The following is a 15471-nucleotide window of genomic DNA, read 5'->3' as shown; positions in this document are numbered from 1 at the left end:
CAACAACCAGGAATCTTTTACATACACACCTCAAAGTAAGTGTACTTTACTGCATATTTTACTTTGTATGTACTTTTCGGTGAGCTGGAACCAATTACCCAATATCCCATTGAAACAATGGATTCAGTTAACTAAATTTTCGGTTAACGAACGACCCACTGGAACGAATTGTGTTCGTTAACCGAGGGACCACTGTATTGCTTATTTATTAATTAATACCACAACATCACACTCAGACACCCAAACACCCCCATATTGTATGACATAAATTTATGGGTGGTTAACTACGTGGTGGTGAATTAAAAGATCAGCTGTTGAGGAGTTTAGCGCTTGGCAACACTGGTGCATGTTACCACTCCTTTCCACTCAGTCTCTCTAATCACCCACAGCTTTCAGCCTTCTCACTCCGCATTTTAAAATATTATGTAATGCAATGTTGAAGGGATACAATGTGATAAGTGTAAGTATAAAAAATAGTTTCAGATTTTTAGTTTAGATTCTTGGAAAACTCTCCAGCACACAGAAACATTATGAGGATGTGGGCTAGTGTTTGTCTGTGCAAGATGCATAGTTTAGACACTCAGAAAGTTTTTCCAGTAACCGGAAAGATTTCCGGGGATGGGGGATTTTTCTGGGTTTGAGAAGTCGTCTGGTTACCCGGAAATCTCTTATCCCCAGAAGTGCTCTGCACCATTTGTTCTGGTTAACGGACATATCACTGTATATATGCATACCGTACTTACAAAACAATGTTTAAAATCCCACTATATCATAGCCTAAGTCCTTATATACATCTAAAATCACTTAATTTAAGACAAAAGAAGAAATAGAATGACAAAGTACAATAAATCATAGTAAAAAATATGTCATCAGGTAAATAAAATACAGTTAACCCTCACTTTACGCGGTTAATGTAACCCGGAGGGTACCGCGGAAAGTGAGAAACGCGTAAAGTGAATAACATAACATATGGGATTAATTGAAATGGAGTCCAGGCCGATCCCCAAACTCCACTTTTTGACGACACATAACTATGTTGTAGTAAAAATAACATCTTAATTTTATGATGGTACATGCACACAATTAATACTTTAGAGAAATACAGTCGCCAAGTTAATGTCCATTCAAATAATGGACATGACTCCCTCCCCCTCTCACACTACACTGCCGGCTCTTCCCTCTCTGAGAAATTTTGGGGGGAAAACCAGGTATAGTAATAAATAATACCTCAAACTAAAGTTAGGATAATATAATTGACATTGCTGGATTCCTTGTAAGACCAGGAATATTTTGAATATAAATGTCATATATTTTGCACAAAAGATAACATATTTACTCAGAGTAAACATTATATCTAAAATTTGTATGTCTAATGCAAAATCTATGATGTTTATATTCAAAATGATCATCAAATTGTAAGAATTCCAGCAATGTAAATTATATTCTGGCTGGATAATTTGTATGAATTTTATGAGCTAAATAAAAAAATTATACTTCACCCGCGTAAAGGGTACACCCACCGCGGAATGTGAGCATCCTGGGTTCTGGCAGGGCACCGCGTAAACATGGAAACGCGGAATGTGGGACCGCGTAAAGTGAGGGTTGACTGTACTGTAAATTTCAAGTTTAACCTCGTTCGTATTGGAGGGCGTTAGTAAGTCGTACGTTCGTAGGTTCAGCATTCTTTTCATATTTTTCATAATGCCATTTAGGTAACCAGTTAACTTTGTAGCAGATAATGGAGTACCAATTTCAGCACATGATTTACCAGTATTATCTTCTGCATTTCCACAAATTGTTCTTACCTACAGTTTTAGGCTACAAACTGACAGCTCCAGCTATGTTCACAGCTCACTGCCCTTCAAATCCCCTTACCACATCTAATTTAACTTCTAATGTAACACTTTTCCTCTTCTTTCTGTGACCACAACCAGTAGTGGTGCATAATGCACATGTAGCGCTCATTGTTCTAAGGCCCAAATAAATTTATAATTGGATTTTAAGTGATTGTTGGAAGAGCATCAATCAACCAAAGAATAATAACAAACAAATATGGCGCCTACACTGGTCGCTTGCACAGCCAGGTGTTATCACAATCAGGTACCGAGTGCCTTCGTACTAAGTTTTTAAAATTGTAGTACATTTATCATTTTCATACATATTTTTTGTCTTTTTTTCAACAACATTATAACGAAATGATGTTAATGGGGGAATTGGTGAACTACTATACTGTATATATTGTACTCACCATCAGATCCTATCATCTTGAGCCTAGAGTTGGCAGACACTTCACTCAGCTGACTGCAATACATAACTGTAATAATGTCTTAACACTTGTGATGGAGGTTGGGTGGGAGATTATTGGGTCACGTTACTAACCTGACCTGATGCACTGTCAGGTCACCCATTGTTGGATGGGGGATTAGTGGGTCTTATGACCTGAAGATGTCTTGAATGAAGAAGAAATAAAGGTTTGGAGAGATTTTCCAGATATTTCTCAGCATTTTCAGAAAATGTGCCTGATTTTCAACCTCGGAATTTGTTCTCAAACCTGAAATTGTGAATTTTTCGGGAAAAATTCCGAGCAAATTTCAATTCTGGCTGAGCGCACGCACACACGTGTGATATCCCCATTAGCTGGAAGAGCTGGTGCAGAGCACTTCTAGGAATGAGAGATTTCCAGGTAACGAGACGATTCTCATAGCCGTAGAAAAATCATCAATCCCTGGAATTTCCTGGGTACCGTGAAAATTTTCTTGGAATTTTCCAGAAAATGTTCGATGTTCCCCAGAGAAAATCACACACACAAACAAAAAATCACGAATGCTGCATATGTATATACGTACGTATTATATACACAGGTATACCCTGTAAACCGACATCCCATTAACCACCGCTTCGCATAACCAACATTGATACCCCCCGAGCTATCGATTGGGAGAGGAGGAGCAGGGATGTTTTGAATTTGGTGGGCGGTGGCATGGTGCGAATTCTTGCCATGAGAGAGCTCTGCACGCTGCCTTGACTTATTCCCGCCTCTCTGCACATGTTTACACTTACCCCATTGTCTCCGACTTTGTGTTTTTTTGTGTTATTTCCGACTGTGTGTTTCACAATCATGCATAAAAGTTCCAGTGATAGTTCCTCTTGTGCTGCCCCAGAGTCTGTGAGTCTTATTGTCAAGCTTGATGTGATGAAGCGTAATAAATGTGGTGATACAACCAGCAAAGATTGGTAGAGACTTGAACTTGCTACCCTAGACCGTCTCTGCCATCCTCAACACAGGTATATAAGTCTCAACTTATGGTTTACATTCTTTATTTAAGGCTTATTATGCTTGCTTTATATGTCTACTTTAATTTCTTATTTGACAGTGTGGACGACAAAGATATATAAAGGGTAGATGGGAGTTTTTGAGGGTGACCGGTCCCTAACCACCTGAAATTAATATATTCTTATGGGATTAATTGCTTCGATAACAGTTGATTCACTACCAACGACTTTTTGCAGTCCGCATATGTGTAGGTTATTGGGGTATGCCTTTACCCTTCATTATCAATGTGTCACTAGCAAAAATACTTCTGAAACTTCTGTCACCTAAAAAGCTGACATCCTGTAATCTGAAAGTGAAATACAATGGATTAAATACAGGCACAAAGATTTAACAAAAATATCTTTAAGGAAATTTGCATTCCATACATAATGCAAAATATACTTACAGCCCAGGTGTTCCTTCCATTCTTGTGACTCTCTCTTGTAAACCTTTTTAGCAGCCTTAATATCAGGGGCAAGGTCACGACCTAATGATCTTAATCTTGGTGTTCTATATGGTGTTGTAAAAGGGATTTGACTTAAATTTCTTCCAGGTGTGTTAAATACTTTCGGTATTTCTCTCTCTGAATAAGATGGTGGAGTTATATTCCTAAGTTCATATCTGTTGAAGAAAATAATCATGTATTATACACTTGGAAACTGACACAGAGGAAGATAAATCCTGCTAGAATTATCTTTAATTGTAAATAAACTTTCAAATTGGGTATAATATCTTACAGTACATTCTGATGAAGAGGAATGTGAGCAATAACAAAGTAGCTGTGGATCACAAAATCCTGCTGGGATAGCCCAACTCAGAATAGCCAGCCACCTCCGATCTAAGTGTGTGGTGGTGGGACGTGTGTGGGAGCTCCGTGTTTTTTGTTGAAAAACAGGGTCTTTCCAGGAGTACCCAGTCTGATTTCTAGGAACTCTGATTCGTGAGTGACTAGCAAGTGTCGTGACCAGTACAATATCTATCTGTGATCCTGCTAAGTATATATATTTGTCAATTTACTGGTGAATCTGTGACTACCAGGTGAGGTGAGGTGTAGGCCCACCAAACTCCCCTCAGTGCCACGGCTTGTAATCTGAGACCTGTCCACCCCCACCGTCCACACTACTCCACCGTCCCACCCAGCTGACCACACAACTTGACCATCTCCCTACTGACAACTACTCAGCCCTCACTAGCTCCGATATGTCTAAGTTAGCTGCTAGTATCAAACATTAAAATTTCACGACACAACATCTGACTGATGTGATAATGGAAGTCCAACAGACTCTCATACAGGACATCATACAACAAATGAATAAGGAGACCATCAGGAAGCTAGACGAAGCTGACCGGCGTCTCACTGACCAGCTAAGTGAGATTAAAAGAAGCTTAGAATTCTCGCAAGGGGAAGTAAGTGACTTAAAAGCAAAATTCGACGTTGAAGCTAAGGAGAACCGAACACTCAAGACTCAAGTTCAACAGCTGAGTGAGGAGAATTCCAAGCTCAAAATGGAACTAACGACAACAGCAGACCGGGTGGATTATGTGGATGAAATAGGGCGGCGAAACAACCTCAGGATTGCCGGAGTCGCCGAAGATGCCTACGAGAACTGGGAGTCATCCCAGAGCAAAATTTCACGCCTGCTGAATGACCATTTTAAACTTCCTGAAGTAAAGTTTGACCGTGTTCAACGCGTTGGGAAACCCAACTCCTACTGCCCCCGAGACATCATAACAAATTTCTCATCCCCCTCTGACCGTGACAAAGTGTTTTATCAACCACTTTCTTCGTCAACGAGGACCTCTGCCCAGGTACGACTAAAGCCCGCCTACAGCAAATGGACCAGTTTAAAGAAGCAAGGAAACAAGGGAAACACGTGACATTCAGTCATAAAACCCTTGTTGTGAGGGGTCGGGTGAGTGGACACCCGCCCACTCACCCACCCGCTGTACCAACCCCCCAAAGCCCCTCGAGAACCCCCTCCCCACTGAGGGAGAACCAGCCACTGTCGCTATCACCTGAGGAATTTCCCCCCCTACCAGCAACCCTCATAACCGAGTGACAGGCGCACCTCCCACTCAATCTGGGAATCACCCTCAACAGTACCGGTTATCCTAATTCTGTTGGTTGTAGCACTTGTGAGTACGTTACTCCCCCCCCCACTATTATAATTTTCATAGATCTTCCTTTTTCACACCTCAGTGACCCTGAGTTTTTACTGTTCCTCAATCAGTATCAATGTTCCTACAATGATGATGCTAGTGTCATTCCCTTAGATGTGCTATATCGTATGCGTTACACCCCATTTACCCATGGTGTCGACACAATACAGCTACTCCCAACTTACGACTGGGTTAGGGACCGACATCCAGATCGTAAGTCGAAATGGTCGTGTCGGAAATGCTTAAATAATACATAGAAAATCTAAAATGGGGGTCTCTTTTTCTTCTCAGCTCCAAAAAAACACTCACTTTTAAACTTGCCAGCCATTTTAAAGTGAATTACAGATGAAAATTTTGTCTGTGTACTGACTTTGGGACTCGAAAATACATAATTTGACCAAATTTTGGTCCGATTGAGGCAGGTCGTAAGTGTGGGTGGACGTAAGTCGGGGTGGAGCTGTACTCCCTCATATCGATCCTGATGCCTTTCTACAAAGCTCACTGGGTTACATTAACCCCAACTGTAACTATTACTTTCCTGATGTTCCCGAGTTTAGTTCTAGTCTCCTACTACCTCATTCCTTCTCCTTGATTAGCCATAACATCAGCAGTATTCCCCTTCATCTAGATACCTTTTTAGATCAGTGTTTATCTTTATTGCCCACAAATTTGATGTACAGTCATGCGGCGGTTAACGTCCGACCGAACAACGTCCGATCGCATATACGTCCATGCCGCCGCCCCCCCCCAAAAAAAATCTGTGACGCCTGCAGGACCACCACTCCACGGCCCCCTGACGGAGACATGATGCTCCTCCCCATACTGGTCAGATATTATGTGTTAAAGGAATATGCTTCCTTCCTTAGACTCTTTTTAAGCATTTGCCTCCAGGTGTAATGTTAACCTACATCTATTGAGGATAAAATCTTTTACCTAAAATTGACAATAACACATTTGCTGTAATCAGACATATCTAGTTGCCTCAACAATTGCAACCCCAATTGCAACTAGGGTTGCAATTGGGGTTGCAATTTCAAATTCTGTGGCATTACTAAGAATTACGAAGTCTCTGATGCACTCTAAGATTAAGAGAGAAAATGGAGGACTCAGGCGTCCTGATGTGAAAGAAAACGGACTCGTATGATGAGGGACCAAATAAAAAAAGCATAGCTACATGTTTTGTGGACTACAGTATTAAGCGTACCCTTTTCATCACTTTGTAATAAACCTAGCCATGCCTATGTGTGTTTATTATATTTACCATAACATTATATATATATTTAGTGGGTCTAAATGGTCGTAAAATGGGAAACTTGGGGTTGGGTCTTGGGTGCCTGGAACCAATTAGAATAAATCCCATAGGTTCTGTACTTTCGTTATCGGCGGGGTCCCAATTAGGCGCGATAACCAAGGGATGACTGTACTGTACTGTATATACTTGTGACACTGGGCAGTTGCTTCTGGTGTTACGGTACAGGGGTACCAAGTGACAGCACTAGGATCCCGCTTCCTCTATCAAGGAATAAACAATTAAAATTTAAATTGAAAAAAAAAAAAAACATTCAAATAATGGGACCTAGCGAACCTAAATGGCCCTAGAGCGGGCACAGTCACGTATGCATCGCGTATTCTTATAGATTGTGCTGCCAGGCGTACGTTATCTAGTGAATTTAGTCAATATTGGACATTAACAATGAACCTAAGTGCAAACCTGTATTGTACATGTACTAAATGATTACGGTACTAAAATTGTTATGTCTATTGCAAATATAGCTTGTTTATACAGGTATTCAAATAAATTACTATCTTACAAGAATCCCTCCAATGTAAGTTATATTCACCAAGGTCGTTTGGGTGGCAAATTATGAGAAGCTTAGTCACTCTTAAGTAATGATAAATAAACAGGCAGGCAGGCCTTCAGCACCAACTGTCAAATCTTATCTCAAATAAATAAACAAACAAACGCCAGACATTCTGTCACCTCACCTCCAGCCTCCACCCCCCGGCCGTCTTCCCACCCTCCTTGTGTTCCCAGACAAAAGATTGGTGATTTCTTTATGTTTATTTTATATAATATCTCAGACTAAAGTTAGGATAATATAATTTGCATTGCTGAAATCCTTGCAAGACAGAGATTAATTTGAATATAAGCATCATATATTTTGCTCAAGATATAAAAAATGTAGTACATTAGGGTACAATACTGTAGTACATTTTATAAAAAGTTTTTCAACTGTATTTTTGGGTAGATTTACATAAATTTCTTCATTTATTTTCATCCATTTACATGCACACACCATACTAAAAGAAACGTAATAGAAATAAATGACCTTAGTGCAAAGCTGGAGTGCACATGTACTAATTTGATTACAGTACTAAAATTGTTTTGTCTAGCGCAAATTATAGCATGTTTATATTCAAATTAATCAGTATGTTACAAGAATCTCAGCAATGTTAATTATATTCACCCAGGTCATTTCACTGGCTTTTCATAAGAGAGAAGCTTAGTCACTTAAGAACTGATAAATTTACACACGTTAGACCTGGGCCTGTGCCAACTGTCAAACGTACTACCTCCCCTCCCCCCACGCCCCCTCGCTAGCTCCCACTCTCTCTCTCCCCCATCTGCCCGGCGTTGCTGGAATCCTTGTAAAACAGTGAATAATTTTAATATAAACGTCATGTATTTTGCACAAGAGATAAAAATTAATCACCTGTATCGCATTACAGTAGTGATTTAAGAGTAAAAGTGTATATGTACGTATATAGTATTCCACATACACGTAAGTATAAATACAAAGTTTATGTGATGATCGGACAACGTCCATTTCGGTTAACGTCACGTTTCCAAGAACGTATCTAGGATGTTAACCGGCGCATGACTGTACTTGGGTTCTGCGAGACCAAACTCACTAACAATATTGACCATTTGTATAACACTCCTAATTATAATAGACACTGCGTCAACACGTCACGACACATTGGTGGTGTCGCCCTATGTGATATCAAGTATAACACTTCTGTAAGAGATGATTTAAAGGTTCAGGAGGAGTACATGGAGAGTGTTTTCACTGAATTACGTAACGACACACAAAATATCCTCGTAGGAGTAATCTACAGAAAACCTCACACTAATGTAAGAAATTTTCGGAGCTTATCTCTATCATAAGTTCAGAAAGGAAACTTTGCTACTTTACAGGAGATTTCAACCTTGATATATTAAAATCAGAAACTGACACCTCAGTATTAGACCTTCTCGCTACCTGTCATTCTTAACTCTTCTTCAACACTTTACCCAAACCCACTAGAGTAACTGCCACCTCTGCCACTGTGATAGATCATATCTGGACTAACAACACTCCTAACAATCTTGCAAATGGAATTATTTATAACATTATCTCAGATCACTTCCCGGTTTTTGCCATGTATAAAACAGCCACAAGACCTGAAAGGTCTAGTAGAGTCTCAATACAATACAGAGACTACTGCACCGACAACATGCTCCTTTTTTAAAACAACCTAATGAATGCTAACTGGGATCTTGTCTATGCCTCCAACAACCCTAACATGAACAGCTGTAACTTCTCTTGCATCTTCAATGCTTGCTTTGATAAATGCTTCCCCCTCAAGACTAAGTCAGTGAAAACTGCATCCATTTCCAAACCCTATATCACAAGTGAAATTAAGATACCTGTAATGATAAAAGAAAAACACAAACTCCAAAGGAAATTTGCAAAAAGATCCATAACTTTCGTTGATGCTTACTGAAGTATCAGAAATGGAGTAACTCAAGCAGTTAGAAATGCCAGACGTAGCTATTATACAAATAAGCTCCAGTCAGCATCAGGCTGGAATGTCATAAATTCTTTTCAGAACAGGAACACTCAGCCTTCGGCCCCCACTCAGCTTTTATGATAAATGATTCAGTTGTAACGGAACCATCCCTCATTGCCAACCACTTCAAAGAATATTTTATTAATGTTGGCAAAAATCTTGCAGAGACCATCCCTGATCACCATGAGGAATTTAGAGCCTACCTGCAAAACAGACAGCAAAATGAGCTGTTCTTATCCCGTCACAGCAGTTGAATTACTGGCCATCATAAAAATGTCCAAAGAAGCAGCAGCATGCAAAGACAATATACCAATGAGCATCATTAAGAAAGTAGCCCAATTATTACTACCTGTTCTCCTACACATTTGTAACTCCTCCTTCACTAGTGGTGTCTTTCCGGATAAACTAAAAATTGCTAAAGTTCACCCAGCATATAAAAAATCTGGGGATTACCGTCCCATATCAGTCCTCCCAGCCTTGAGTAAGATACAGTGGGGTATGCTATAACGAACGGATCCTACTACGAATATTCCCATAACGAACGGTTTTACCTATAAAATTGAGAATGCTATAACGAACGAAGCTCCTACAACGAACATTATTTAAAATTTTTTTTTTTTTTTTTTACTAATTTATTGTTTTTTTATTACAAGTATTAATGATATTCTTTATTTCAGGGGTTTAGATGCATATGTATGCACATTTTTACAATTTTTACAATTTTATATTATATTTTTCAGTGTTAAGTGGTTGTATTTGGGGGGCCTGGAACGGATTAATCCTATAACGAACGAATGCTATAACGAACAAGGTTCTAGAACCAATTAGATTCGTTATAGCATACCCCACTGTACTGGAAAAGCTAGCACGTAATAGACTAAATTCCTTCTGCAATTACAATAACATCTTTACAGACTCCCAGTTTGGATTTAGAGCTAGAAGGTTGACTGAGAGTGCTCTGCTATCCTTTACTAATGACATCTTAAATTCCTTTGATGACAGTCAGTTCACAGTTGGTATATTCTTGGACCTCTCTAAAGCCTTGATACTGTCGACCATACCATCCTCCTTTCAATGCTTGAACATTACGGCGTTAGGGGCCTGTCCCACAATTGGTTTACCTCATATCTGTCAAACAGGAAGCAGTATGTCTGCTATAATAATCACCAATCTGACTCCTCGCCAACCTTGTATGGCGTCCCCAAGGTTCCATTCTCGGTCCAGTACTGTTTCTGTACATAGGACATGTAAATATGGAAGTAAAGTAATAATAATTGTTTATATTGGCTTTTAAAGTTTTGTTTCTTTTATCACAGGATCATCTTTTAATATACTTTGTCCTATAAATCTAACCTTATATGACAAATAACTACAAGAGTATCCATATGGTCATTTGATGCAGAGTTTTCAGGGGAACTTGTTGCATGTGCGTTGGGTCAGTGTTCCATTATTGGAACTACTGTTATGTTTGGGGGTGAAAGTCATTAGTATTTTTGGAATTTCAGTGCATCAGAGGCCATTAAGTATTTCAGAGGGACGTGATCGTAACAATGGTGATGATGACGTGTAAAATTAAATAAAAGAAAGCTATTTTATAGTCTATTTTTTATAACAAATTTTCAGTTGATATATAGTTATCATCTTTCCCATTCCTGTTTTCACTAATGTCCAACCACTTTTTAGTATTTAATGCCACTAAACCAACAGGTAGAACTACTTGAATAGAAAGGTCCACCAGGGTCACCCATACCACAGGAACACATTAATTATTTTGTTTGAGAAAATACCCATTACTAAACTCACACACACACTTACCTTCCACCCGATCTCCGAGGTGATGTAGAGTCTAGTTGTGTTGGAGATTTTCTCTTGAAAAAAGGAAAGAGAAAAACATCAGCAACATAACACTAATACGGAATCATCAAGGTTTAAATTAAATTAAAATTTTTCACACTTTAGAGCCTTTATCTGAAAAAAGTAAATGAACAAATAAATATATCACCCATGAACAAAAATACTGATGTATTTACAGTACACTAACTACAGTAAGTACAGAACAGTACAGTACTGTATGTGTATTGTGGTACCCAGCCTGTAATCCCCCAGGTGAAAAGTTATATGATGATAATGAATCTGGGTGAAATTGTGGTGTAAAGTACTGTACTTGTACTGTACTGTACTGTACTGTTCATACAGCAATAATTAAGATATGACTAAAGGTATCAGCCCTGATACAGTACCACACTGTGAATTCTACAGGGTAATTTTTTTTATTTGAAAACCCAAAATGAATACACCCACCTCTTGTTTTATGCGGGGGTTACGTTCTTGAAAACCACTGCTTAATTAAAAAATGCATTAATAAACATAATTTTCCCATAAGAATACATGTAACTGGTATAGGTTAGGGGAACCATTATATACCACACAGGGTACGAACAGTGGTCTCACTTCAACCAATCACGCGGCCAACCTCCGACACTCCCCCTCCTCTCTGAAGGCAGGTGACCACATTTAATTTCACGCTTTCCAGACATGCTCAATGGGGAAAACAGCGTTTAACACTAAAAAGATTCGTGATAAACACACAATGCAAATGAGAGCACAGAGAAAAGGTAGTGCTGGTGTGAACTGAGAAAGCGATACACGGGAAGCTTGCTGGACGTCGTCACAGTTGTTGTACAGAATACTTCATTATGATCATTGTCTTCATCATTAGTAATAATAATCTTTATTATTACATTATTATAATAATTATTATTATTCTTAATAATATTATTATTAATATCATTGAAGTTGATATGACTGCGAGTTTATAGTAATAAATTACAAGCACCTCACCAGGCAACACACCCGACTCCACTGACAGGCGACCAGGCGAATACGCGGCAAATTTAAACTGTCTTGAGAGCGTTATTTAAAAAATAAGTGCTCGTAAATTAGCTTTTGGTATTAATTGAACAATCGCGTTATTCCAAAAACACTTAAATCAAACGCCCATAAATCGCGAGTTACCTGTACTATATTTTAGGACATGCAATAAACAGGGAACACCAAAATGACTTTGAAATGCCATTTGACATTTCCTCAAGGATGCATTCTTAATGTAATGGTTGATGAGAAACACACATCTTCCCCAGAGAGTGTCATGGTGTGACTGATGTAATGGTTGATGAGAAACACACATCTTCCCCAGTGAGTGTCATGGTGTGACTGATGTAATGGTTGATGAGAAACACACATCTTCCCCAGAGAGTGTCATGGTGTGACTGATGTAATGGTTGATGAGAAACACACATCTTCCCCAGTGAGTGTCATGGTGTGACTGATGTAATGGTTGATGAGAAACACACATCTTCCCCAGAGAGTGTCATGGTGTGACTGATGTAATGGTTGATGAGAAACACACATCTTCCCCAGAGAGTGTCATGGTGTGACTGATGTAATGGTTGATGAGAAACACACATCTTCCCCAGTGAGTCATGGTGTGACTGATGTAATGGTTGATGAGAAACACACATCTTCCCCAGAGAGTGTCATGGTGTGACTGATGTAATGGTTGATGAGAAACACACATCTTCCCCAGTGAGTGTCATGGTGTGACTGATGTAATGGTTGATGAGAAACACACATCTTCCCCAGTGAGTGTCATGGTGTGACTGATGTAATGGTTGATGAGAAACACACATCTTCCCCAGAGAGTGTCATGGTGTGACTGATGTAATGGTGATGAGAAACACACATCTACCCCAGAGAGTGTCATGGTGTGACTGATGTAATGGTTGATGAGAAACACACATCTACCCCAGAGAGTGTCATGGTGTGACTGATGTAATGGTTGATGAGAAACACACATCTCCCCAGAGAGTGTCATGGTGTGACTGATGTAATGGTTGATGAGAAACACACATCTTCCCCAGAGAGTGTCATGGTGTGACTGATGTAATGGTTGATGAGAAACACACATCTACCCCAGAGAGTGTCATGGTGTGACTGATGTAATGGTTGATGAGAAACACACATCTTCCCCAGAGAGTGTCATGGTGTGACTGATGTAATGGTTGATGAGAAACACACATCTACCCCAGAGAGTGTCATGGTGTGACTGATGTAATGGTTGATGAGAAACACACATCTTCCCCAGAGAGTGTCATGGTGTGACTGATGTAATGGTTGATGAGAAACACACATCTACCCCAGAGAGTGTCATGGTGTGACTGATGTAATGGTTGATGAGAAACACACATCTTCCCCAGAGAGTGTCATGGTGTGACTGATGTAATGGTTGATGAGAAACACACATCTTCCCCAGAGAGTGTCATGGTGTGACTGATGTAATGGTTGATGAGAAACACACATCTTCCCCAGAGAGTGTCATGGTGTGACTGATGTAATGGTTGATGAGAAACACACATCTTCCCCAGAGAGTGTCATGGTGTGACTGATGTAATGGTTGATGAGAAACACACATCTACCCCAGAGAGTGTCATGGTGTGACTGATGTAATGGTTGATGAGAAACACACATCTTCCCCAGAGAGTGTCATGGTGTGACTGATGTAATGGTTGATGAGAAACACACATCTACCCCAGAGAGTGTCATGGTGTGACTGATGTAATGGTGATGAAAACACATCTTCCCCAGAGAGCCTGTGGTGTGACTGATCACTTAATGGTTGATGAGAAACACACATCTTCCCCAGTGAGTGTCATGGTGTGACTGATGTAATGGTTGATGAGAAACACACATCTTCCCCAGAGAGTGTCATGGTGTGACTGATGTAATGGTTGATGAGAAACACACATCTTCCCCAGAGAGTGTCATGGTGTGACTGATGTAATGGTTGATGAGAAACACACATCTTCCCCAGAGAGTGTCATGGTGTGACTGATGTAATGGTTGATGAGAAACACACATCTTCCCCAGAGAGTGTCATGGTGTGACTGATGTAATGGTTGATGAGAAACACACATCTTCCCCAGAGAGTGTCATGGTGTGACTGATGTAATGGTTGATGAGAAACACACATCTACCCCAGAGAGTGTCATGGTGTGACTGATGTAATGGTTGATGAGAAACACACATCTACCCCAGTGAGTGTCATGGTGTGACTGATGTAATGGTTGATGAGAAACACACATCTACCCCAGTGAGTGTCATGATGTGACTGATGTAATGGTTGATGAGAAACACACATCTACCCCAGAGAGTGTCATGGTGTGACTGATGTAATGGTTGATGAGAAACACACATCTACCCCAGAGAGTGTCATGGTGTGACTGATGTAATGGTTGATGAGAAACACACATCTTCCCCAGAGAGTGTCATGGTGTGACTGATGTAATGGTTGATGAGAAACACACATCTTCCCCAGAGAGTGTCATGGTGTGACTGATGTAATGGTTGATGAGAAACACACATCTTCCCCAGAGAGTGTCATGGTGTGACTGATGTAATGGTTGATGAGAAACACACATCTTCCCCAGAGAGTGTCATGGTGTGACTGATGTAATGGTTGATGAGAAACACACATCTTCCCCAGTGAGTGTCATGGTGTGACTGATGTAATGGTTGATGAGAAACACACATCTTCCCAGAGAGTCATGGTGTGACTGGATGTAATGAAGAGAGAAACACACATCTCCCCAGAGAGTGTCAGTGGTGACTGATGCATGGTTGATGAGAAACACATCTTCCCAGTGAGTGTCATGGTGTGACTGATGTAATGGTTGATGAGAGAAACACACATCTTCCCCAGTGAGTGTCATGGTGTGACTGATGTAATGGTTGATGAGAAACACACATCTTCCCCAGTGAGTGTCATGGTGTGACTGATGTAATGGTTGATGAGAAACACACATCTTCCCCAGAGAGTGTCATGGTGTGACTGATGTAATGGGTGATGAGAAACACACATCTACCCCAGAGAGTGTCATGGTGTGACTGATGTAATGGTTGATGAGAAACACACATCTACCCCAGAGAGTGTCATGGTGTGACTGATGTAATGGTTGATGAGAAACACACATCTTCCCCAGAGAGTGTCATGGTGTGACTGATGTAATGGTTGATGAGAAACACACATCTACCCCAGAGAGTGTCATGGTGTGACTGATGTAATGGTTGATGAGAAACACACATCTTCCCCAGAGAGTGTCATGGTG

At 40.1% G+C, this 15471-nt stretch overlaps 1 protein-coding gene across 3 annotated transcripts in view; it reads right to left on the bottom strand.

Annotated features, from left to right (window-relative positions):
- Positions 1-15471, bottom strand: part of LOC121861083 (centromere protein L-like) — a 79042-nt gene that overhangs the window by 50378 nt on the left and 13193 nt on the right. For all 3 annotated transcript variants that reach the window (XM_042358642.1, XM_042358653.1, XM_042358636.1), the window contains exons 3-4: positions 11123-11175; positions 3720-3934 (exon numbers count right to left, since the gene is read on the bottom strand). In XM_042358642.1, the coding sequence (XP_042214576.1) occupies positions 3720-3934; positions 11123-11175 (268 nt within the window). The remainder of the gene's footprint in view (positions 1-3719; positions 3935-11122; positions 11176-15471) is intronic.

Source organism: Homarus americanus, unplaced genomic scaffold, assembly GCF_018991925.1.
Source record: "Homarus americanus isolate GMGI-L3 unplaced genomic scaffold, GMGI_Hamer_2.0 scaffold40248, whole genome shotgun sequence".
Lineage (NCBI taxonomy): Eukaryota > Metazoa > Arthropoda > Malacostraca > Decapoda > Nephropidae > Homarus > Homarus americanus.
This window is presented reverse-complemented; position numbering and strand designations above follow the sequence as displayed.